General features: G+C 48.1%; 2 protein-coding genes and 1 long non-coding RNA gene across 3 annotated transcripts in view; 2 read left to right on the top strand and 1 right to left on the bottom strand.

Annotated features, from left to right (window-relative positions):
- Nucleotides 1-24,522, top strand: part of ANO3 (anoctamin 3) — a 1,942,403-nt gene that overhangs the window by 1,441,759 nt on the left and 476,122 nt on the right. The gene's annotated exons all lie outside the window — the stretch shown is intronic.
- Nucleotides 16,076-17,599, top strand: LOC146859888 (endogenous retrovirus group PABLB member 1 Env polyprotein-like). The gene has a single exon (XM_085646454.1). The coding sequence runs from the start codon at nt 16,079-16,081 to the stop codon at nt 17,597-17,599; it is 1,521 nt and encodes a 506-aa protein (XP_085502580.1). The 5' UTR covers nt 16,076-16,078.
- LOC146859889 (uncharacterized) overlaps nt 21,467-24,522 on the bottom strand; it is a 50,295-nt gene continuing 47,239 nt past the window's right edge. The window contains exon 3 of the long non-coding RNA XR_014978732.1: nt 21,467-22,921. This is a non-coding gene — a long non-coding RNA (uncharacterized LOC146859889). The remainder of the gene's footprint in view (nt 22,922-24,522) is intronic.

Here is a 24,522-nt window from a genome sequence, read left to right on the forward strand (position 1 = left end):
TAACATTCTGAGTTCAGGCATACTAAACTCGAATTTTTACCTAGTTCCCTGAGTCAGTTAAGATTATAAGATGTTATAATCAAACTGCCCATTTTGGCACATGGGAACAGGTAGACTTGCAATAGTGAAAAACGAAATTGGCCATATTTCAATGTCAGGACATGCCACACACATCAGGGCATGTCTTACCTTTTACATACAATGCACCCTGCCCATGGGGATACATTGGGCCTTCCTTAGGGCTGACTAACATGTAGAAAAGGAAAGGTTTAGGGACTGGTAAGTGGGTTCACTTGCCAAGTCGACATGGCAGCCCCAGACTGCACACAGGCTCTGCAATGGCAGGCCTGAGCCATCTTTTACAAGCTGCTTGTGTGAGTGGCATAACCAGTGCTGCAAGCCCACCAGCTGCATTTGTTTTACAGGCCCTGGGCACACATGGTGCACTGTACTAGGGTCTGACAACTAAATCAAATAAGCCAATCATGACCCACGCCAATGGTACCAGGTCTAACACTGCTCATGCCCCCTGTGCTGACCCAGGATTTGTGGGGCCGGACTACTGCCCTGGACCTGCTCAACCTAATCTTGGAGGAGGGCAGATGAAAGAGGTCACCCTGGCTCCTAGAGACTCCTGTTAGGTGGTCGCTGCTTCGCTCCACCATACCAGCCACTGTAACGTTGTGACCACTCCTTGTGCCCTTACTACTAGCTGCTCTGCGCACACAGGGTGGATGGAACTTTATTATACCCTGTGCGACCCATTTAGGACATGGGGAAAGGCGATACCAACCAATTTAAACTATCATTTGATAGCAGACGCCAAACATGGGCCATGGAGGTGCCACTTGGCGATTCGCAAGGGGCGCTACTGAGTGGGGGGAGCGTGCCACAAAACCTCGATATATATGTTTCTAGATCTCAAACAGAGCTTGACAATAATTGAAACCAAAATCGACCTGCTTCTGGACAGGGTTGATCAACTAAAAGATACGGTTGATAAACACAACGGCGGGCTTGAGCAACTTGAAAGCTGCATGGGAGATGTGGTGGATGAGTTTGCTGCAGACAAGGAGAAGCTCCTGCATATGAAAAAGTGAGATGATGAGAAATAAAACTGAAGTTTTTGTAAGCTCATTCCCAAAAGAACAACCTAAGCATTGTTGGGGGTGCGGGAATCGACAAATATGGCTAGAATGGATGATTTCATAGAGAACATGCTACTTACACTTTTTGACTACGACCTATCCCCCATGCTTACGGCTGAAATGGCTCATAGATCTCTCTGCCCCCGCCCGCTGTCTGGTGCACCAGCTTGCCCTATCATCGCACGATTACTTAATTACAGAGACTGAAACATCACCCTATGCCTTTGCCATGGAGCAAAGATCTTGAATTATAAAGGATGGGCGATCTCCATGTTTCCTGATTTCACGATTTTGGTGCAAGCTGCGCGTAGAGACTTTTTGCAGATTAAGCATCCCCTACAGCAAACTGATACCAAATACTCGCTTTTGTACCCCGCCAATCTGTGCAAATAAAAAACGCCAGGAAAATCCTTATTGTCATGGACCCCAAGAAGGCTGCCAGATATGCCAAAACTCTCCCACTAAAGGCGAATAGGTCGCCCACAAGGAATGATTTGCAGGAAGGTACGCAAATCAGCAAAACCTATAAAAAATGGACTGTACTACATGCTGGACTGCCACAAGAGGTTGTTCTTTTATCTCGAACACTGATTGTGATGCCATGTTTGAGGCAAAAGATACACAATTGATGGGCGAAATGCAGAACAAATCAAAATATTCACCCCCAGTCAAGAGATCTGGGTCAAATCCAACATTCTTTTGCTCACCATGCCACCCCAGTTTAGACCTGGCCATATGCAAATCAGTCTTGACCCTGTGCCTCATGGGAACAGTCTAGACCGAACTGCCATGTCAGGTCTTCACTGGACCAGAAACAAGCACCCAGAGGTGTTGCACCAAGGATATTGTGCTGCATAACTAAATACTTATAAGGTCCCAAAAGCGAGACCTATTGGCTATGCCAATGCTTGTTATAAATAGGTATTGTATTTTTATTGTATGTTGTCTCGTAATTACTTACTGAATTGGTGTTTTAAAATGGTTTACATATCTATCTCCTAAGTTAAGCCTGCCTGCTCGCAGCCAAGGTACTCAAGGTTGAGCATGGGAATAATTTATTGAGACCTGTACTGAGCCCTAGACTGTGCTAGTGGCCTCATAGTAGGTGCATATTTACCACTACTATAAACCCACTTTCCAACAACCACATAAAGCAAAACTAAGATTCTGCGTGGTGTAAATGCAAGGCCTTGCTGCACGTGATGCTAATGGAGACGAACCGCCAGCGGCTCCATGGCAGTTGCAAAAAGAATTGGAGACAAGGGGCAGCCCTAACAGGTGCCCCTCATCAGCCAGGCTAGCTTGAATCCAAGACACACAGGTGATGGACTCAATGCAGAGCAAATCAAACATTCTCCCCCAGTCAATAGATCTGGGTTAAATCCATCATTCCTTTGCTCACTATGCCACCCCAGTTTAGGGCCCAGACATATGCAAATCAGTCTTGACCCTGTGCCTCATGGGAACAGTCCAGACCGACCTGCCAAGCCAGGTCCTCCCTGGACCGGAACCAAGCATCCTGGGACTGGTTTTGGGGCACCACCGCTCATCAGCCAGGCTAGCTTGAATCCAATTGCACAGTGAGCCTGGGACTCAGGTCTGGGCATACTCGGCGCACTTAGGGCAAGAAAGCAAAATACTCACAGGTAATGGACAGAATGCAAAGCAATTGAAACATTCTTCCCCAGTCAATAGATATGGGTTACATCCATCATTCCTTTGCTCACTATGCCATCCAGGTTTAGATCCACCCATATGCAAATCAGACTTGACCCTGTGCCTCATGGGAACAGTCCAGACCCTAATGCATGTATGTGTTTTAACTGGGTGTTTTCAATGTAGCACTGGCCCTGGGCTTGCACAGAGCAGTGCCCAGGGCACTCTCAAAGTCAGAAATCCAGCATCCAGGGGTCTCAAGTGGAGCAAAAAGTGGGTTAAGGATGCAGCTTACTGCGGTGTAGCCAAGCAACATGGCCTACAGGACGTGAGCCTTTGAGCTCCCCGCTCGCCCGCCTGCCCGGAGATCCTGCTCAATCCTGTCTGATGATCCTCTGACTAGCATATTAAATACACACCTGTATGGGCTGTTGCCCTGCTTAAGAGGGGCCGCACTGGGCCCCCCTCTGAGCCAGAGGCCCGTGGACTAGCCGCTGCTATCAGGGCTGTGCAAGGTCGCTGCAGCTCAGAGGCTGCAGGAGCGAAGCTGGAGGTGGGCGGTGCCTGTGACCCTCAACAGAGGTGTTTGAGCGGAGCGGGGCTGCTTCGGCTGACTGCTTGGCAGACGATGAGGAGTGGGGTCCCCCCGAACAGCAGACGGAGTGGTGTCCCAGATCACGCCCGAGGAGCCTTTGATCGGCGGCCGTGCCCAGTGACTGTGAGAGAATGGTGATTCCTCCCCCTGCTGCAAATTCTCCTGTGGGGGCTTGCAGGGACATGTGGGGATCGATCGCGTCCCTTCCCTGGCCTAGCAACTGCAGAGGGCCGGAGCTGTACCATAGGTGGACCACGCTGGCCTTTCTGACTTCAGGGCCATGTCCCTTAGCTGCCACTGACTCTGTCTGGGAGGCGACTGGCTGTGCTGGAGAGGGCACCCCCCGTATGGAACCATGGAGGAGCGGATGTCGCGGGGAGCTCCAGGAACCGGACGGGGTCAGCAAGCACAGTGTTCTCCTGCTGCAGTAGTGATGCCTCCCGCCCGTTGCAGCCTGCATGGATACGGCGCCTGGCTACTTGGTAAAGCTTTGTGTGGCTCTGGGGCCTTGAGCGGTGCCTCACACTCCGCTCGGGTTGGCCTAGTCTTGGAGTGGCTACCTGCCTGGGGAATGGAGCCAGAATGGAGGAGGACCTGTGGTGCCCCGTGACTTGCTGGGGCACAAATGCTGTGCTGATGAGGGCCTGAGTACTGTAACACTGATTCCCCTAAATGAACCTTGGCGGAGAGAAGAGGGTGGCACCGGGCCATGAAGCAGAAGCATCAAGGACATGCCGGGATGGCACAGCAACAGACAAGGTGGTCGGGTTGCCACCTGGCCTACAAATCTCCCCTGTACAGTTAGGAGATCGCTTTCAGGAGAGGTCCCCTGCTGCAACAGGTGCCTTGGTCAGATGGTAGTGCGGCTGTGACATCCCACCAGGGGGACTGTGCGGTGTTCCCCCACTCCACCCCTAGTGAGATGTTGGATAGGATCCGCATTAGGGCTCCCTGGGAGTTTGTGAGAAGAACTGCAATGTTACTGATATCATGGGCAAAGACAAGGCAGCAAGGGCAGCTGTACCAAATACCTTAAGGTAGTACACCACACCACGCCATCCTCCCCAGCGTATAACCAGACAAACAGGGGCAACGATGGGGGTAGGGGAAGGAGAGCGGGGAGCCATCCCATGCGGAGCTTCTGGCTGCCATTCAGGGGTCTAGAAAGACCCAAGAGGTCGTATTGAGACCATCTCGATTAATGTCAATCTGCCCAGGGCGGATCTGCGGAAAGTAAAAGAAAAGATCACCGCGGCAGAGGGAGACATTTTGGACCAACATGGCGAGGTGGCAATGCTCGAACAGCAGGTGGCCCAAATGACGACGGCCACGAGGGCCCTGGAGCAATGGACTGAGGCTGCAGAAGGGCGTGCTTGATGCAGCAATATTCTAGTGTTGGGAACCCCCGAGTGAGTTGAACAGGGGTCAGCTGAACAATTCCTAGAGTGGTGGATTCGTACCCAGTTGCACCCTCAGGGTCTCTTTGACCTGTTTGTGATAGAGAGGGCACACAGGGCTCTGGTGCCCCCCCCCCCCTCCAGGTGCAAGCCGCGAGCCATAATAGCAATAGTCCTGAACTACTGCAACAGAGACTGTATCCTGTGCGCTGCCAGGGAACGTCAAGACCTCCACTGTGAGAACAATAAAATCCCTGGTGATCCGGACTATACTGGACAGGTTCAGACAGGAAATCCTGCTTGGGTGTTAAGAGGACGTTACGTGACCTACAGTTGCAATACATGCTCCTCCTCCCAGCCAAATTGAAAGTCCTGGCGCAGGTCAAAGCCCACTTCTTTGAGTCCTAGGAGGAAGTCTGGGAATGGCTGGAGATTCAGGGAGACAACCTCCCCTCACATGAACCACATGGCCAGAAGCGGAGATGGGGATCTGGTTCCAACAAGGGTTCCCAGACTGCAATTCATACCCGCCCTCGCAGGAGGAACACAGGGTCACTGTAGGAGAAGATGGATCTTTCTAGCTGGGTAACACCCGGGACATTGGGTCCCCAGATCTGCCAACTGCAGACGGGAACATGGATTCGTAGAAGCCGTCACAAATACTGGGCCCAACGGCAGACATTGCCCCTGAGACCCTGATGGACAAGGCTTCTGAACTAGTGGGCGACTCAAACAAGTGCTGCCCGAACTGATGGTAATCGGACTGTATATTTCCCCACATGTTTGGTGAGGCAAGCTGTATTTGATAAAGGTAAGGGTGCTCTTGTGAGTGGTGCTGGTGAGAGGCTGATGGAAGTGATGGCACCAAGAGTGGGTAAGAAGTAATGGGCGGTGGGAGCAAAAGCATACCATGACTGGGGCTCAGCGCCCGACGCTGGTTGGCCTCAACGGAAACTATATGCCAATGAGAAATTGCTGGTATGTATAAGAGCGGGCTGCGAGGGAAGTTTGTTGTGGGTTTATTCACCAGCCCCTGTTGGGCTCTTAGAGAAGCTGTGTGCAACCTGACACAAGCACGGGGTGAGCAATTTTAATAGTGATGTGCGTACTTTGCCTGTGGGTGGGGTGTGGGGAGTTCTTGTTCATCAGTTTGGTGATGGTTGCAAGCATTATGGGTGTGCAGCGATTGGAGGGGCTGGGTTGCGGTAGATGGGTCACAAGCAGTGTGAGTGCTGAGCTTGTATTATATAACAAATGGGGTTAGGGTCCTCAGTTAGAATGCTAGGGGCCTGTGAATATGCACAAAGCGACACAGGTTGCTCTCCTTAAAAAGGCACATTACGTTTGCCTGCCTGCAGGAAACGCATCTGGACGACATAGGGGCCGCTAGGGTGGCAAAAAAGTAGCAGTGTCAGACATTTCATTCCTCCTATTCTACATAAGCCAGGGGTACGCTGGTTGGGGAGGCCCTAAGAACCACGTACAATCTCCAATACATGGAGGCGCTGCAAGGGGCCATTATGTGCTCCTGCGAGGACAACTTGATGGATGTGACATTGCTATTTTAAACATGTATGCCCCCAACATGGACGACCATACCTTTTACCAAGCAGAACAATACCTAATAGCCGCAGATTTGGATATACCGCTTATATAGCTGGGTGAGTTTAACTGTGTTCTCGACCCTCCTCTGGACAGACACTCCCCTAGACCTGGCATGACTAAAAAAGTGCGGGCAGTAATGGGGGCGATAGGACTAAAGGACATCTGTCGGGAACGACACTCGACTCAGACGCTCTGTACATGCTTCTCTTCCACACATAACACTTACAGCAGGCTTTACAGGGTGCTAGTAACAGAAACGCCCGCCTTTTCCAGACATGGAGGTGACCTACTTGGCTTGATTTCTATCGGACCACGCTCCATTGTGGGGTACGGTGGAATGCCCCCGCTTAGGGACCCCGATGGTGGAGGATGCCCTCTGATATTTTGTAGGGAGGGGAGAGCGACACTTTCTCACGCGTTCTTGGATTATGTGACTATTAACTGTAGAGGACTACCAGTACATGCACAGAGTGGGAGGCGATGAAAGCGGTGATGAGGGATATGGGTATGGAACTCACTTGTGGAGTCCGTAGCCAGTTGCAGTGGGAGTTGAGGGACAAGGAGGGTACTTAAGCAAAGACCTAAACCGGCGACCAGGCGCACCCTATGGAAAAAGCCCTAGAGGGTACACTGCACAAACAAATTAGCGATATCTGGGGATGGTTGGACAAATATACACTCTCCCACTACTGCCAGTGCCTCCATGCTGAGGGTGACAAGTACCGTTTCCTACTGGCCTGTATTTTGTGCAGGGAGCAGACACCCCCAGTAACGACCAGCTTGCACAATTCAATGGGCCTCACGGTGCACTTTAGGGTAGGCTTACTGGAAGTGTTCCAACAGCATTTACAGAAGATATACACTGCAGACCCATCTGTTTGGGTGGACCGTTATGTCCTGTTCTTGGGTGGATTGACATTGAAGCGCCTCCCTCTAGCAGCTAAGGAGTTGGAGGCACAACTGACAACCAACGAGATACTTGAGGCACTGCGTGAGCTATCCACGACCAAGGAGTGGGGAGGGGATAAGGGATGGCTTGCCAACTGAATATTATCAGGCCTACTGGGATCAGTTTGTGCAAACATTATTGCAAGTATTCAACGAGGTGTTCGAGTGGGGCCTCTTACCCCCATCCATGCGGGAAGCGGAGATATGTATGCTCTTGAAACAGGGGGAGATGTTCAGGACCTAGAGGTGTACCGCCCGCTCACCATGATAAACTCCGATGTCAAAATACTATGTAAGGTTCTGGCGAGGCGACTGGCCACACACGTCTTACCTTATCCACGAGGACCAGTGTGGGTTTATCCCTGGCCGCAACGCGGGCATGAATGAAAGGGACTTAAGGCATGTCATGCATGAGGTACAGAATGGGGACGAGGAACTGGTGTTGGTGTCCATCGAACTTGAGAAGGCGTCTGACATTGTGGATTGGGGATATATCCCGGAGGTCGACAGGATTTGGCCCGCTGTTTTTTCGGTGGGTCAAACTTCTCTGTACGGAGCTGTGTGTTCAGGTTCAAGTGGGCCAGAGCCGCTCGGAGAAATGGACGTTGTAGCGAGGAATGCAGCAGGGCTGCCTACTGTTGCTCTTTGCCTTGGCCATTGAACCCATGGCAGTATGGGCCAAATGAGTGCTTGAGCAATCGGTAATATGCATAGAGGAGAGATTCCATTTAATTTGGCTGTATGCTGATGATGGCCTATTTTATATTGCATCACCCGAGTAGCGGTCCCTAGATTGTTGCAGCTCCTAGAGGACTCTGCCGACTACTCTGGTTTGCACCTTAATAGGCACAAGTCCCTCCTCTTCCCACTGGCGGGATTGTCTGTGCTGCCGCGGAGAGCCTTCTGAGGCTTGGATTGTGGTGGGAGACTGGACACTTCCGTCATCCTGGTGTACAGGGTGCGCTCGTAGAATCGCAGTTGCTGCAGCTGAACGTGGGGTTGTGCAAATGTAGCTCGTAACTGAACAGTATCTGCGCCATCTTGTCTCTCCCCAGCGCGACACACAGAAAAACGCACGGCAGCCATTTTAGGCATCCTGGTCTCTCTCCCTGCTCATTGCCGATCGCCAACGCGTCCCTCTGGCGCTGCGAACATCCCCCCACGCGCCGCCACCCCGCTCTCTCATACACGGGCCATAAACCCTCTCCTTCTGCGCGACCCTGCCATGGAACCACATCCCACGCCTGACCGACATCCCATACATGGTCATACATCTCTTTGATAACCCCCTTCCTCTGCTCCCGATTGTCCGAACCGATCCCAGACCATCACCTAGCCCTGCGGATGCAGTTTATTGCCCCTACTGTAAGGGAAACACCCCACATCAAAGGGATTACAGTAGATCAAGGCCCCCTCACCCCCTGAGACCCGACCAGTCGCACACACCCCCGGGAATTGGCGGAATGTCCAGCTGTGTGATAGCCATCTCCTACTGTGGGTGGGGTGGGGACTTCCACTGTAGATATGTGTGGGAACGAGCTTGAAGTGGGGATTCTGAGGATGTTCTTTCATGTATCAAAGCGATCTCAAGAATGTGCCATCTATGATAAACCTGCAATAAAGTCATAAACCTGTGTATAAGAGGCCAGGCCTCAGAGATGTGGTTAGAGCACCTCGTGACGATACCTTGCTGTCTGATCTGAGGTGTTCTACTCCGACGGAATAAAACTTTGTTTTCCTGCCTTCCAGTCTCCGGCGTCTGCCTCTTTGTTGGTTAATTTTCGAATGGTATAAGAGGCGATTACCGCCGGGCAATACTTGAAAGGTTATCGACTGCAACTGCCCCTACCTTTTAACAATTGGTGTCCCACGCGTGGGGCCCATCAGCGACACGTGGATCCAGTGGGAGAGGTCCCGACGACAGAGTGAACGACTGCAACGATCGGAAAGAGCTCCTGCCCAATAGACCCTCGTCTGGCAGCCGATCATCCGAACTTCACTGGTTCCGAACCGACCTCTTTCGAGTGATCTACGGTCCTGACTGGGAACCATCAGGAGTGCCGCGGCAAATACGGAGAGTAGAGGACGATCGGGCGCTGGAGGCGGAAGACGAGAAACTGTCCATGCGGTCCGGGTAAGGTCGTGAAACACGACAAATTGCGAAACGATTGATTGATTGATTGAAAATACTAGTATTGCTTATTGATTGTTCTCTTTGAGATATTCGCTGTCTACAAACGGGGAGGAGTAGAAATACTCTCTCTTCCTTTGCAGATAGTGAAGGGTAGGTAACGCAGACTTTTGTCCCCATTGTAACCCGTCGTGCCTATTTTTATCTCCCCACTGATTGATTGTCCGAACATTGATTGTTTTGAAGAATAGTGCTCTTTGAGATATTCTCTGTTTGCAAATAACGTAGAATAGAAATATTCTGTCTAGTCTTTGCAAATAGTGAAGGGTAGGTAACGCAGACTTTTGTCCCCATTGTAACCCGTCGTGCCTATTTTTATCTCCCCACTGATTGATTGTCCGAACACTGGTTGTTCGATATTGGTTCTTTGGAGGTATTCTCTGCTTACAAATAACGTGGAACAGAGATATTCTGTCTAGTCTTTGCAAGCAGTGAAAAGATAGGTAGTGCAGACTTTTGTCCCCGTTGTAACCCGTCATGCCTGTCTTCTCCCCACTGATTGGTAGTTGGTTCTGCCCAGACCGCTTATTAGAGGTGAACCATCCGGCTCCACTGGAAGACACCCCTAATAAGGACATGTTCACTAAATATGGACTAGTCGCCGTAGCTTATAGCAAACTATGGCATAAATATACAAAAAGGGACCCCGAGAGTCAGTGGCCACTGATGGGATCCTTCGATGATCATAAAATAGAAGCATTAGAAATAGCTCTACGGAGTAATAAAACGACGCCTACTATGCTTGACAGTATCGGCATGTGGCGCAAAGAAGCAATGCAACGGAAAAAGAGGGAAGAAGTAAAAGCAGAAAGGGAATTACGAAAGGCAGCTCACCTTGCCGCTAGAAAGTTAGAGGAAGAGATAAAGGAGAGAAAGGAAGCTAAACTAAAACAAGAGTCTGAAACATCAGGCCAGTGCCCTGTTAGGACCTCCTCTACGCTCTACCCTGAGTTACCTTCCAAGCAACGAGCGAATGACGAATTGCTATTAGGTCCCCCGATCATCTCCATGCCCCCTCCATACGCCCCCTCCCAACCTGTAGTACAGCACCCGCAACCCCCAAACGCAAGTGAAAGCAGTACCAGGGCCTCGGTCCTCACGGCCTCCGCGCCGGCCGAGCCTCTCGTACTGAACACAACGTTAGCAATAACGTTAGATGACCCTGAGATGAGAAAGAAAGATTCCGCCAGAATGAATCGACTAACAAAGGATGAACAAGCCGGAATCGATAAGGTAGTAAGGACATTAGTAGAACGAAAAGAAAGTGAGGAATATGTAACAGACATGTATAACTCGTATGCTGACAACCGCAGACGGCACTTTGTCGTACGACTTTGTTATCACACCCTGAATGCCTATGAGGATAGGTACCAAGATAGAGGTCCCGAAGGCTTAGCGACCTTGTATAGGAAGGTAGACATTGGGGAGGGAGGAGAGGGCGATGTGACGAACCTCTTCACTCGTACACTCGAAGTCTTCTGGCATCTTAGAGAACACAGACAGACAACCAAAGCAGAGAACCCCATAGCGACTGAACCCCAGACAGGGAAGGCTGATACCATGATGCCCATCAAAGAAGCCGCCCCCTACTGGGTCCCCCCACGAGGTCAGGGAACACACGACGACATCAACCACCAGGATGCGAAGGGGAGGGTTGTATATAACTGGGTTTACCAGCCATGGGACCGACAAGACATCTTGACCTTTAGGAAAACTCTACCCGACTTAAGAAAGAACCCGACGGCCTTCTACACCGAACTAGGTACGGCCTTAGGTTCAACCATAATGACCTTAGCGGATATCGATTTGTTCTTCGGGTTATGTCTGCCGGCTGATGTGTGGAAGCAAATCCGGAAAGTCGACCACGCTGAGCCGTTCGGATATACCTGGGTACAACTCGATACCATAGATAAGCAGCGAGAACCTGGACAAAAACCCCTAAAAGCCATATTGGAACTCCCAGACAAGATCGTACAGAAATTGAAGACTCTAATCCCAGAAATAAAGGTAGACTGGTCAATAGTGACGGCTTGTCGCCAGAAACTCCAGGAGGATGTGTCTGAATACTTCTCTCGATTCGAGACAGTGTTTTCCGATTATAGTGGCCAGGACATGACCACTGCAACCGGACATCACCTCTTTGTCCAGAATTATGTGAAGGGTCTGTCACAAGAAGTCTCCCAGAAGCTACAGACCAGCGAGAGTAGTTGGGCAGCCTCCAAACCCGCTGCTATCCTCCAGATGGCCCAATACTACGAACATCAAAAGAATGAGAACGATAGGGCGTCCGAGAAAAAGAAAAAGGAACTGAAGGAGAGGGTAATGATAGCACAGTTGCAAGGGGTGACCATAGGAAGGGAGCCCCCTAAAGGAAATTACCAACCAACCGCCCCTAGAAAGCTACCCCCTAGAGACCATACATCTACACCTTACACTGGACGAAGAGACTTAGACGGGAACCAATGTGCGTTCTGTAGAGGGTTCGGACACTGGAAATCCCAGTGCCCGGTCCTTCTGGAGATGAACAAAAATAGAGACACCAGAGACATAGCATATGACCCCAGAAGTAGAGGACAGGGACGAGGGTACACGAACGACACCACCAACGACAGGCCAGGCAGACCAAACACCTTTGATCGCCCCCGACAGAACCAGTGCCAGCAGTCCGACTACGAAAACACCCATGACTTTGCATAGGACCGCCAGAGGCAAGGGAGGGATCCAGTCGAACTCCGTGTTGACCAGCAAGGTCCTTACGTCACTGCTAAGGTCCTGGGCACAAAGTCTCCATTTCTGGTAGATACTGGGGCGACACGTAGTGCGTTATCTAAACGACTGATTCCTAGGGCACCCTTGTCTGGCTCACACGTAACCTCAATAGGCTTCGATGGGACGCCCTCCACTAACCCCTTGTCAGCACCAATCTCCTTTGACTTAGAAGATAACACCACTGACACGACATTCCTGCTCTCCTCCAACACCCCCGATGCAATCATGGGACTTGATTTGCTAAAACATTTCTGAGCTACCATCAGATGTTCCCCAGACGGAGTGCGAGTCATCCTGCACGATAACCCGGATCTGTTCAGGTCTTGTCTCACACGACGTATGTTCTCCATAACCAATGCTGACTTGTCCCTACTCGACATGTTACCCTCACACCTGTGGGCAAAAACCGACTCGGACGTAGGACGCATGGTGATCGACCCCGTACACATAACTGTCCGACCGGACGCGGTGCTCCCAAAACTTCCACAGTATCGGATATCGCCCGAAGGCGAGAAGGCATTGGTGGAAATCATCCAGTCCCTAGTCGATGCAGGAGTGGTAGAAGTAGTCAGTAATGTTTGCAACAGCCCTATCCTACCCATTGTAAAGAGGCAAGGTGAGGGAGATGAGAAAGCATACCGCTTCATTGTTGACTTGCGAGAGGTTAACAAAGTAGTCATACCTCAGTACCCCGTGGTCTCGGACATCACCACCATCCTCACCCTAATTCTGTCCACTGCCACCACCTTTACCGTTATTGATCTCAAGAACGCATTCTTTTCCATCCCCATCCACCCAGACAGCCGCTACCTGTTCGGCTTCACCTTAAAAGCCCGTTCGTACAGATTCTGTAGGGCACCCCAAGGCTACACTGAGAGCCCCAGCATTTATAGCCAAGCCCTCAAGAGACAACTAGATGCAGTCCAACTACCAGATGGAGTGGTGTTAATACAGTACGTTGATGATATTCTTTTGGCGGCCGACACCACTCCACTTGCAGTCACAGCCACCATTCACCTCCTCCACTTCCTTTGGGAGAACGGTCACAAGGTCTCCAGGAAGAAGTTACAATTCTGCCAACACCAAGTGACATACCTAGGCCACCTCCTATCCAAAGACGGGAGGAAACTTACACCTGACCGAGTTCAGACCATCTTAGAAACCCCTGTCCCCAAAACTCAGAAGCAAGTGCGGTCTCTGGTCGGCCTCACCTCCTTCTGTCGACAGTGGTTACCAAACTTCAGCCTTATTGTAAAACCTCTGCTTTCCTTGCTAGCTAAAGACGCCCCCTTCCCCCTCCCCTGGACACCCGAATGCCAGTCTTCCTTCAAAGAATTGCGAAATGCCCTTTGTTCAGCACCAGTCCTAGGAACCCCAGACTACACTAAACCTTTCTCTCTCTACACCCACGAAAGGGAGGGATGCGCGTTGTCTGTCCTAACCCAGTCCATAGGTCCTAAACAACGCCCTTGTGCCTACTTCTCTGCCACTCTTGACCCTGTAGCCAGAGCTTTGCCCGCCTGCCTTCGAGCAGTAGCCGCCGCTGCTGTCTCTATCCGGCAAAGTGAGGGGATCGTGCTCTCGAACCCCCTCACTGTGTTAGTACCCCATGCGGTTGACACCCTCCTGAACCAGACCAAGACTCAACACCTGACTAGCGCATGACTGACTGGTTATGAACTGACTCTGCTTGCACCCCACATCACACTGAAACGATGCACCACTCTGAATCCAGCTACTCTGCTACCTCTCCCTGACACTGATCCCAATGCGTCCCCTATACATGACTGTGTGACCCTCACTGACGAACAGACCAAGAGTAGGGTTGACCTCCGAGATACTGCCTTCCCAGATCCTGACGGAGAACTGTGGGTAAATGGCTCATCCATCAGGCTCCCCGACGGCATCACCTCAGCCGCCTATGCAGTTACCACGGCCCGAACAGTTGTTGAGACAGCCCGCATCACACAGCGATCCGCACAGGCGGCTGAACTGATTGCTCTCACACGAGCATGCATCCTAGCAGCGGGGACAACCGCAAACATTTACACCGACAGCCAGTATGCCTTCGGGGTGGTTCACCACTTTGGGCTCCTATGGAAGGAGAGGGGATTCCTGACTTCCCATGGCACACCCATCCTACACGGAGATCTAGTCTCCGCTCTGACCGAAGCAGTCCTCCTCCCCACACGGCTAGCTGTGATCAAATGCCAGGCACACAAAAAGGTGACGGACATTATAGGACAGGGAAATGTGCTGGCTGACGTCACTGCCCGAACCACAGCCGAGAATAGGTCAACAACACGCATGTACGTGACCAGGTCACAAACTGAGAAATGGAAGGATGCTAGGGAAACGATTAGGGACATCCAATTAGCCAGCTCACCACACGAATTGACTGAATGGGCACGGGTGGGATTGAAGGACGATGACGGTTGCTGGCGAACTAAAGACACGAACAAATGGTTGCTACCTGACTCATTCCTGATTCCCATGCTAACCATGACACACTCCCCCGCGCACATAGGGTCTGCCCCCATGATCGAACTCATCTCCAAGGTTTGGCACAACGACAAGATCTCAGACTCAGCCAAACGTCTGGTCCAACAATGCCTGGTATGCCTCCAACACAACCCTGGTAAAGGAACTGCTGTACCCCGGGGAGGGTTTGGGGATCCTAATCATTCCTTTGAGGTCCTACAGATGGACTACATCCAGTTAGAAAGGTGCCAAAGCTTGAAGTACGTACTTGTCGTTGTGTGTGCTTTCAGCAAGTGGGTAGAAGCTTACCCGACCCGCGACAACACTGCTATGACTACCGCTAAGGTATTGCTGAAAGAATTCTTCCCCCGTTACGGCCTTTGTCGAATTTTGTGGAGCGACAACGGCCCACACTTTGTAGCCGAAGTTATCCAACTCATCTTAAAAGGGTTGGGTGTAAAACAGAAGTTCCATGCGGTCTTCCATCCCCAATCTGCAGGCTTGGTTGAGCGACATAATGCCACACTGAAGCTCAAAATAGCCAAAATAGTTGCCACCACAGGACTGAAATGGCCAGACGCTCTCCCGCTAGCATTGCTATCAATGCGTTCCACTCCCACAAAACACCACTTAACCCCCTACGAGGTCGTCTTCAGGCGGCCCATAACCCTTTGGACCGCACCAAAACCAACATCCATTCACGACGTCCCGGACGTCCTCATGTCTGACTATTTGTACAACCTAACTAAAACGTTGTCTGTTATCCATCAGCAGGTGCTGCAAGCCATTCCCGATGCTTCCAGGGGCCCCGGGCACGATATCCAACCCGGAGATTTCGTCCTAGTGCGTAATTTCCAGCGTGCAAGGAGTCTGGAGCCCCGGTGGACGGGCCCCCTGCAAGTCCTGATCACCACCCGAACAGTTCTTCGAGTGGAGGGGAAGCGCAATTGGCTGCACGCACATCATTGCAAAAAGGTATCACCGACCCTGACGACAACCGACAACATCGCCGGCCAAGAAGAACTCCTGGACGAAGGCCGACCATCCCTGAGCTGCTACCCGGACACAAAGACACTTGAATTAATGAAATATCCCGATCCCACTGTGCCGTCCAAAGAAGGGTATAACCTGCGACGAAAGGAGGGAACTTCGGCTAAGCAGACCACGAACTAAGTTGAAATCTCGAACCGGTAGCCTAATCACCTCAAAGGCCTCCAGAAGAGAAATTAGACAAAGTCTGTGTTTCTGCCCGCTACCGAGTCCCTTGAAGGTGATGGAAGCGCCCGACATGAAGATGATGGAAGCAACCGGACGTCCGAATATCCACTACAAAAACCCAAAGACTGACAAAATGCACAGCTCAAAGACTATCGCGCTTTTTATTACCCTACTCTTTTGCCTTCTCCTCATGATCACCTTCTGGATCGTGGAAGAGAGTGCACCCGCTCATGAGACATTGTTGACCACTGTCCAACCTACCACCATGAAAGAACACCATCTGATCTCACTTTCACCCCAACTCCGAGAAAGGCGTAAGGAGTTCTGGAATAACTCTTTTGTACAGTTGCTCCACCAACACAATCTTGCCGCCAATGCAACCAACTGCTGGATCTGTGGATTGCTGCCACATGCCACTGGACATTCTATCCCTTTCATCCCTTCGCCCTTCTCTGTCCATGGCTCTTGCCTCGCTTGGCTAATCCTCCTGCAAGAAAGCTACAAGGACAATGCCACTTCCGACAAAACTATGTCACACTTCTACCATGGGTTCTGGCTGAACAGAACTGGAAAAACTTCTGCTCCCTTCTGTCCTCTGAGATCAAACACTTCCTTTCATATGGACATCCCTGCCAAAGAGCGAGTCGAAATGCAGGTGTTTAACAACCCAGCCAGACCCACCTTCTCTTACCTCCGGAAACGAACGGCCGCCACCCTAACAGTGGCCCTATCCGTCATCAACATCACAGGTCTTGTGTGCATCGAAGGTCTGGGAACGCAGCTGGTGGGCCACAGTTCCTGTCTCATCACCCGAACATTGGACTCAGTTGACCCACCCTCCTTTGTTACCTCCCCAAATATGTACTTCGTCTGTGGTACTAAGGCCTACACCTGGCTTCCGAAAGGGTGGGGAGGCACCTGCTACATCGCTTTTATCCTTCCTCCAACATATGTGGCTCCAGCAAACCATCACCGGCAGAAACGTGCAAAGGACATTGTACAAGCCGACTCCACTGGAGCACAGTTCATGGATGCAGTAAAGGGACTTGTTCCACTGTGGGGTCCAATGGCAAACAGCCGTGCCATCCGGCACCTGACCCAGGCAGTCGAAACCACAATGAACATTACAGCCGGCATCCTCACCAACAACACCGCTGAGCTTCAGGCCGTCCGCCTGGTAGCTCTTCAGAACCGCCTCGTTCTAGACGTAGTTCTGGCCGATCGTGGAGGAGCATGCCGCATCATTGGGTCCAGCTGTTGTACCTACGTACCGGATAACTCACCCTCAGTCTACAAGGCGATTGAACACCTCCACAGACTTTCTGCAGAGGTTCATCAGGAGCAAGAAGGATGGTCGCTTGGGAGTTGGTTTTGGGACACTATTAAAAGTTGGGGGTGGAGGTTGTTTACGTTTATCCTAATACCAATTGTAATCCTATGTGGATGTTGCCTGGGGATTCAGTGTTTGCCACCCTTATGTTCACTTTTCATAAACTGCATCTGCCCTAAGACTCTGAACTTCGAAGCAGAGAGAATGAAAGCTCTGTACGACATAGAGGTGCGTGGCATTATGGGGATAGATCCGAACTAAACAAGCTGGCGAGATATGTTAAAAGGGAGGACTGTGGAAATGTAGCTCGTAACTGAACAGTATCTGCGCCATCTTGTCTCTCCCCAGCGCGACACACAGAAAAACGCACGGCAGCCATTTTAGGCATCCTGGTCTCTCTTCCTGCTCATTGCCGATTGCCAACGCGTCCCTCTGGCGCTGCGAACATCCCCCCACGCGCCGGCCACCCCCGCTCTCTCATACACGGGCCATAAACCCTCTCCTTCGGCGCGACCCTGCCATGGAACCACATCCCACGCCTGACCGACATCCCATACATGGTCATACATCTCTTTGATAACCCCCTTCCTCTGCGCCCGATTGTCCGAACCGATCCCAGGCCATCACCTAGCCCTGCGGATGCAGTTTATTGCCCCTACTGTAAGGGAAACACCCCACATCAAAGGGATTACAGTAGATCAAGGCCCCCCCACCCCCTGAGACCCGACCAGTCGCACACACCCCCGGGAATTGGCGGAATGTCCAGCTGTGTGATAGCCATCTCCTACTGTGGGTGGGGTGGGGACTTCCACTGTAGATATGTGTGGGAACGAGCTTGAAGTGGGGATTCTGAGGATGTTCTTTCATGTATCAAAGCGATCTCAAGAATGTGCCATGTATGATAAACCTGCAATAAAGTCATAAACCTGTGTATAAGAGGCCAGGCCTCAGAGATGTGGTTAGAGCACCTCGTGACGATACCTTGCTGTCTGATCTGATGTGTTCTACTCCGACGGAATAAAACTTTGTTTTCCTGCCTTCCAGTCTCCGGCGCCTGCCTCTTTGTTGGTTAATTTTCGAATGGTATAAGAGGCGATTACCGCCGGGCAATACTTGAAAGGTTATCGACTGCAACTGCCCCTACCTTTTAACAGGGTGCTTGTATACTTGAAGCAGTCGGTGGCCTTCTGGAACACCCTAACGCTCTACCTTATGGGAAGAATAGCAGTGTCTAGGATGGTTGTTTTTCCGCATTGCCTGTACGTTCTCCAAAACTCACTGTGCAGGGTGTTAAGGAAGCTGAACTCAGTGCTGGTAAATACATTTTAACTACCTGCACCAGGTGTACATGACCCTGACAAGACTGTGTCGTATTGACCCAAACAGATCTGATGTGTGCCCTAGATGTGGCACAGAAGGGGCGGAATTTCTGCATTTAGCATGGGATTGTCCCGAGGTGCACCAATTTTGGACACTTGGTTGACCAAGTGAAGGGTGGAACTGGTCTTCCAATGGAGGCCACCCCACTGCACTGCCTGCTGGGTCAAGTCACAAAATCTCGAAAACGCAAGATGGCGTACAAATTGTTGCATTTACTCCTGGTCCTAGCTAGAAGAAGGATTGCCATAGTATGGATAGTAAAGCGCTCCTCCTCAGTTGATGATTGGTTGAGGGATGTGCGTGAGTGGTCGCTTGCGGAGGAGGCCCACATGAAGGCTAGAAGGAAAGACAAAAACGTAAAAGATGATCTCGGGAAATGGAGGGAGCTCTGCAGAGATTTCCTAACTCTACAGGTTACTGTAAGTGATCAACATGAATTAGATGCGAGTGGCAGTGGGACGGATAATGAGGAGAGTAGATGCCCTTGATGTGACTAGTCCTAGGCCCCTAGATATACGGATACTGGTATCTGACTTTGTCTAACTTGTTTTTCTTTATTTGTATCCCACACTCGGATTCCATCATTGCGTCTGCCCGTAATGTACACCCACTGTGTTGTTATTCTAAAATGGAAAATAAAGGTTTAAAAAAGATGCTGCTTACTGCTAAGAACAACTCACTGCCTTCTGGGAACTCATTCATCTACGCTCTCAGCCTTGTACAATATCAGCATGGTTATGATGCTATGCTGGAGACCGCACAGGCAGCTGCAGAATCTAAGCCTACAGTTATGATGGGCAGGGAGTAATCGCAATCTGCCTACGACTTCCTTCAACTGCCACACTGTGTATCTTTATGCATGATATTGACCCTTGCCTGATTCCCAGATTCAACAATAATGCTTCTAATGTAGCTGAGTGACTATTTTCTTCCCTTCTCGTGCCCTCATTTCCCTTTCCTTTCCCTCCTTCTGCTTGATCGTTATACAGCGGACTGTTATCACCTATTTTTTATAACATATATGCAGTTATGTAAGATTAATGCCAAATATTTATCTGATCTTCACTATATGGCACCCTTTCTGTTTATTTGTTGAATATTCAATAAAAAGAATTTAAACAGAAATCAAAAAAAACAAATGGACAGTGATGACCTACAACTGATTCCCATCAAAGCAAAAAAATTTAGACATTTCTGTCAATGATTGTAAATGGCTTATGAGCAAATTGGCACCATTACTCACCAGAAACAAACTACAACAGGAAAGGAAAAACTACATTGACGCGTACGAATTCAGAGACTATACATCTGCTGAAGGCATCGATATTTATGTGAGGCTAGTGAGAAACAGTTTTAGAAAAATTTAACTATGAAAAAAATTCAGAACAAAAACAGAGCTTCACATAATATGGGCATATACCACAAAACCTATTGTCACAATCAAATGGGTGTTAAAACAACTTTTGACTCCAATATTTTCAGTGTTAGACTGAAGCAACAGAATCCTTTATAGAAATATTGTTTCATCTGTCATGACAGTAAGCTTTGAACCCAGCAATACACAGATGCACACAAAAAGGGCTCACATACATTAAAATACTTTACTATAGGACATGCAGAACCCTGAGTATTTTCAAGCCACAGTACACTAACATCTGGTAAACAACCATGTATAGCCACTAATGACACTGTATTCATACCCAATGCCAACCACGTGCACATTAAAGTTGGTAGATGTTGTGAGATTTAACCCGCTGAGCATGCCAGAAACACTGAAGTATTCATTTCACTGCAGTGTGCTGAAGGGGATATCATTGCTAACTACTACCTTTGGCCTGTTTTGATGGTGGTAGGTTTCCCTATGGCAGTATACTTCTTGGGCAATGAGAAAATGACAAGTGACATTACCACAATGATTCTTTCAACTAAGTCAAAATACTTTCTTTAGAGACCTGCCATAATCCTTCACCTGAAAATCACTGCATTAATAGAAGGGCTGACTGGTCTGTGGGAGCCATATAGGTCACATATAAGTCTCAAGATTAGAATTTCACTTCTTACTATAAATATCTAGTATCACAACATTAGTTCGACAAGCATATTACTTGGTAATATTATATCATATCATTATCCAGATTTTGAAATATGAAAAGCCATATGATGAATCTAACTTAGAATTTTCACATGCTTTCCCGAATGTATATTAAAAATCTAAATTCTCTCGCTTTACAAATAACAGCTACACTGATTTAGTTCTGCAGACAAAACGCTTACTAGAGAACCTATTAAATGTTTTCAATGTAATCCTACCCACTGTTGTAGCAGTTCCTGTTTGCCTTCTAATCCTAGCCCCTGATATACCTCCATAACAAAATTGTTGTCCAGAGATTTCAATTTTGTTGGGTGTTTTTAGATCATTACAGAAGTAATTTAGCTTGGGTAGAGACTGCTGATCTGGCCTGATTTTTTTCTGGCCCACATTTTTCAAAATGGCAGATGGGTTGCTGTGATGATGCAATATTTCATTTGGTGTCAAAACCTAGGTGTTGTGGGTCAAGTAGTCTTATAGTGACAGAAAATAACTCCTCAGAGCAACCCTTCCACCATTTTCCAAAAATTATAATAGAGAAAGAAGAAACATATATAGAAATAAAACAAATAATAATGGTTTTTAATCCTTTTATGTGTACACCAAACAATGTTTATGATCTGAATATGAAAAAAAGAATGTTTATCACTCCTGTTTTAGGCACATTTTCATAGTTCACTTTATTTATTTGTTTTGGCAATTACTCGTGGCAGATTTGCAAAATGTTGAACATTTCAGAAGAGCATATAGACAGGGACATCTTTTGTCGCACAGGTTTTGCAAGTACATGTATGTGTAATTTCTGTGGGTAGAGGCTTGTGAAATTTCGTAGGTGTTAGCACCTCATCAATATGTTCCCAACAAAATTCACACTGATCTGTCTCTACAAATGCATGACCCAAAATATTAACACATCTTCCGATCTAGTTAACGCTCTTTTAATGTGTCCACGATCAGACTATGAAGTCGGTGGAAGGTCACTTAGTGGGACTGATCCCTCAAACTCACTGTACCAAAGATCGTCTAATGTGTGACAGTCAGAACTCGTTTTCCACACAAGCACAAGGTATTTTGCAACTACAACTTGCAACAAATCTAAGTAGCACAATAATAACATGTGTGTCATTTGACAATACAACAACTTGAATGGAACCATTTCAAATAGCCCACTCAACATGTGGCACAACACGAAGGTCAGCTTCCTCCAATTTGCTGTTAAGTTCTTGGAATAATATGGCCCCATACGTTCTGAATATATCTCTGCAGGCACTAACTCCTCATTGACAATCATTCCACTTGCAATAATTAGAATTTGGAAATTCATTGTTCATTGAGTCATCAGCAATGTTTTGGTGCATTAACATCTACAAGTTCATCTTGTTTGATGTTGATGACCAGAATGTATCCAGTTGCGCAGGTATAGGTGTCAAATTGTTGATGGCAGGCAAAGCCAATTGTTCCTCATGTAGACATTTGTCTGATTCTCTCACATTCTTTGACAGATAGTTAAAGATAACTGTCAAAGACAATGTGCAGTTCTTGCAAGGTGAACACTGACTTTGATATTTGTCGAACAGTCTGAACGGCATCTCCGAAGTTTTAAATGGACAAAATCTTGACCATTCGCAATTGTGACATGTAGTCCGCAAATACAGTAGTTTTCAATGAAGACATCTTTTTAAAATGAATTTCCCTAGGTCAAAGTTTTTTTTTTAGTTCTTGTACGAGTTTCTTCCCCATTGGTTTGGTCAAATAATGCGTTTGTTGGAAAAAGAGCATGCAACAGAATTTCTTTGATAAATTCACCCATTTTATTTGCTGCATCCATGTCTCTCTGTGCTTGTGAAAGTTGCTTTTTTTAACCTGTTTTGTAGTGGCTGGCTTGACGAAACCCTACTATGGCGATTAAAGCACAAAAGTTTAGCTTTAGTGATTATGTCAAACAGCCTTTTCTCTTTCAATACAAATCTCTCCTGCATCAGTTCTGCATATAGTTTTGATCCATGTTCCAGGACAGCTAGAAGACGTGTCTTTATATCGTTATCCACATACTATTTGGTCACGAAGTTGTGTAGTCCCACAGCCTCAGTCATTTCAAAGGGGTTTCCTTGCTGCTGTATGAAATGAAGAAGGTTGTTAATACGTTCCCCTCTCTTTCCCCAAGTTTGTGGTAAAGAACAGTTTCACAATGGTCCATTCATTTGGAAGTTTATTTATTTTATGATTTCTAAAGCTAATATGCCCTAGTTGGTAAATAAGCCAACGTCTCACCTTAAACTTTTAACATTTCCATCAGTAGGTCACTGGTTGCGGGCGGATCTTCAATGCATATGAGGTTGTCGTCTACATAGAGAAATATATGTGGTCTTCCATCAGCCAATAAATTGAAAGCCTTCTAGGAGTGCATCTTTTCTAATCTACTCAGCTTTGATTCTGTCACAAGGCTGAAGAGTACTGGTGAGAGTGAACACCTCTGACTCATACACCTCTCACCCATGAAGCGGCTCTACACTCCTTAATTTCACTCTAGCTCATGTACGGTTGTAGAGTGTTTTAACATACTACATTAAGAATTCAAACTAGACTGACACAGAAATGCATCGAAGTATAACGATGGGAACTGAAATGCATTAAATAACATTGCAAGAACACCTGGGCTGGTACATTGCTATAGTGTATTTCTTTAATGATCTATTTGTATTACATAAGATTATATAGCACACCTGGTGTAAGTGGTATAAGGGTTATTCACATGAAACAATAAATCATAGTATGTTGATTCTCAGAGGTTAACAGTATAGTGAATCGTGATTTTATTAAAGACAAGGAGGCTAGCATTATGCATAATCGTTTATTCACAACATCTGAGCAGCACGTAAAAGCTTCGAATAGAACAACATGTAGTCTTTGAAAAATAGAACGTCCACTGGGAGCCTAAATTCCCAGCATTCTAATCTGATCCTCTTTTGATTGCTGCTTTTGAGCAGATGAGTACATTTTAATATCTTGAAACAATAAGCTATAGAATCCAAAATGCGGGCCCTAGTAGTTGACAAGTGCTGTGATGGCTCCAAAATGAGAAAACAGTGCATTGCTATAGTGAAATAAAAGATAGAGTATGGTAGTTAATAAATCCAGAACAAGAATCAGATCAAAGGAGAACAACAGTATGTTGAGACTTGAGAGTTATGCTATTCTCAAGCAGATCCTCCTACCAGTTAGTTTAGGAATTACCAAAAGAGCAATATTTTGAGATTTTTTCAGAAGGTGGCAAGTAATGTTTGTTGTCTCAGTTCGGGGGACATAAATGTACAAGCCGTTTCAAGTATTGTTTCATTGCAGAGATGGTTCTGAATTTGGGAAGTCTTAGAAGTAAAGTGCCTTAGCTTTTGATTCCTCTTGAGCCACCTGAGATGCACAGCGTATCTGATAGTCATGGATTGCTGTTGTATTATGTAGCATGAGTTGAGTATATATGTTTTAATTAGATTCTTGTCATCACAGGAGTCAATATAAGTCATTCGGTACAATAGGAATAATAAGCACTGCAATGGCCTAGGGATTGCGTATATTTAGTTGGGCACCTGCTAATTGTGGAATGAAGTGAGTTTATTTTCAGTTAAATGAAATGGAAATTTGCAGCTTCTGCCAACTTGATTATGTGCAAGATGAGAGTGAGGGCTGGATCAAGAGTGAATCCATAATGGAGCATTCT

This window comes from Triturus cristatus, chromosome 3_1 (genome assembly GCF_964204655.1).
Source record: "Triturus cristatus chromosome 3_1, aTriCri1.1, whole genome shotgun sequence".
In the NCBI taxonomy this organism is placed as follows: Eukaryota; Metazoa; Chordata; class Amphibia; order Caudata; family Salamandridae; genus Triturus; species Triturus cristatus.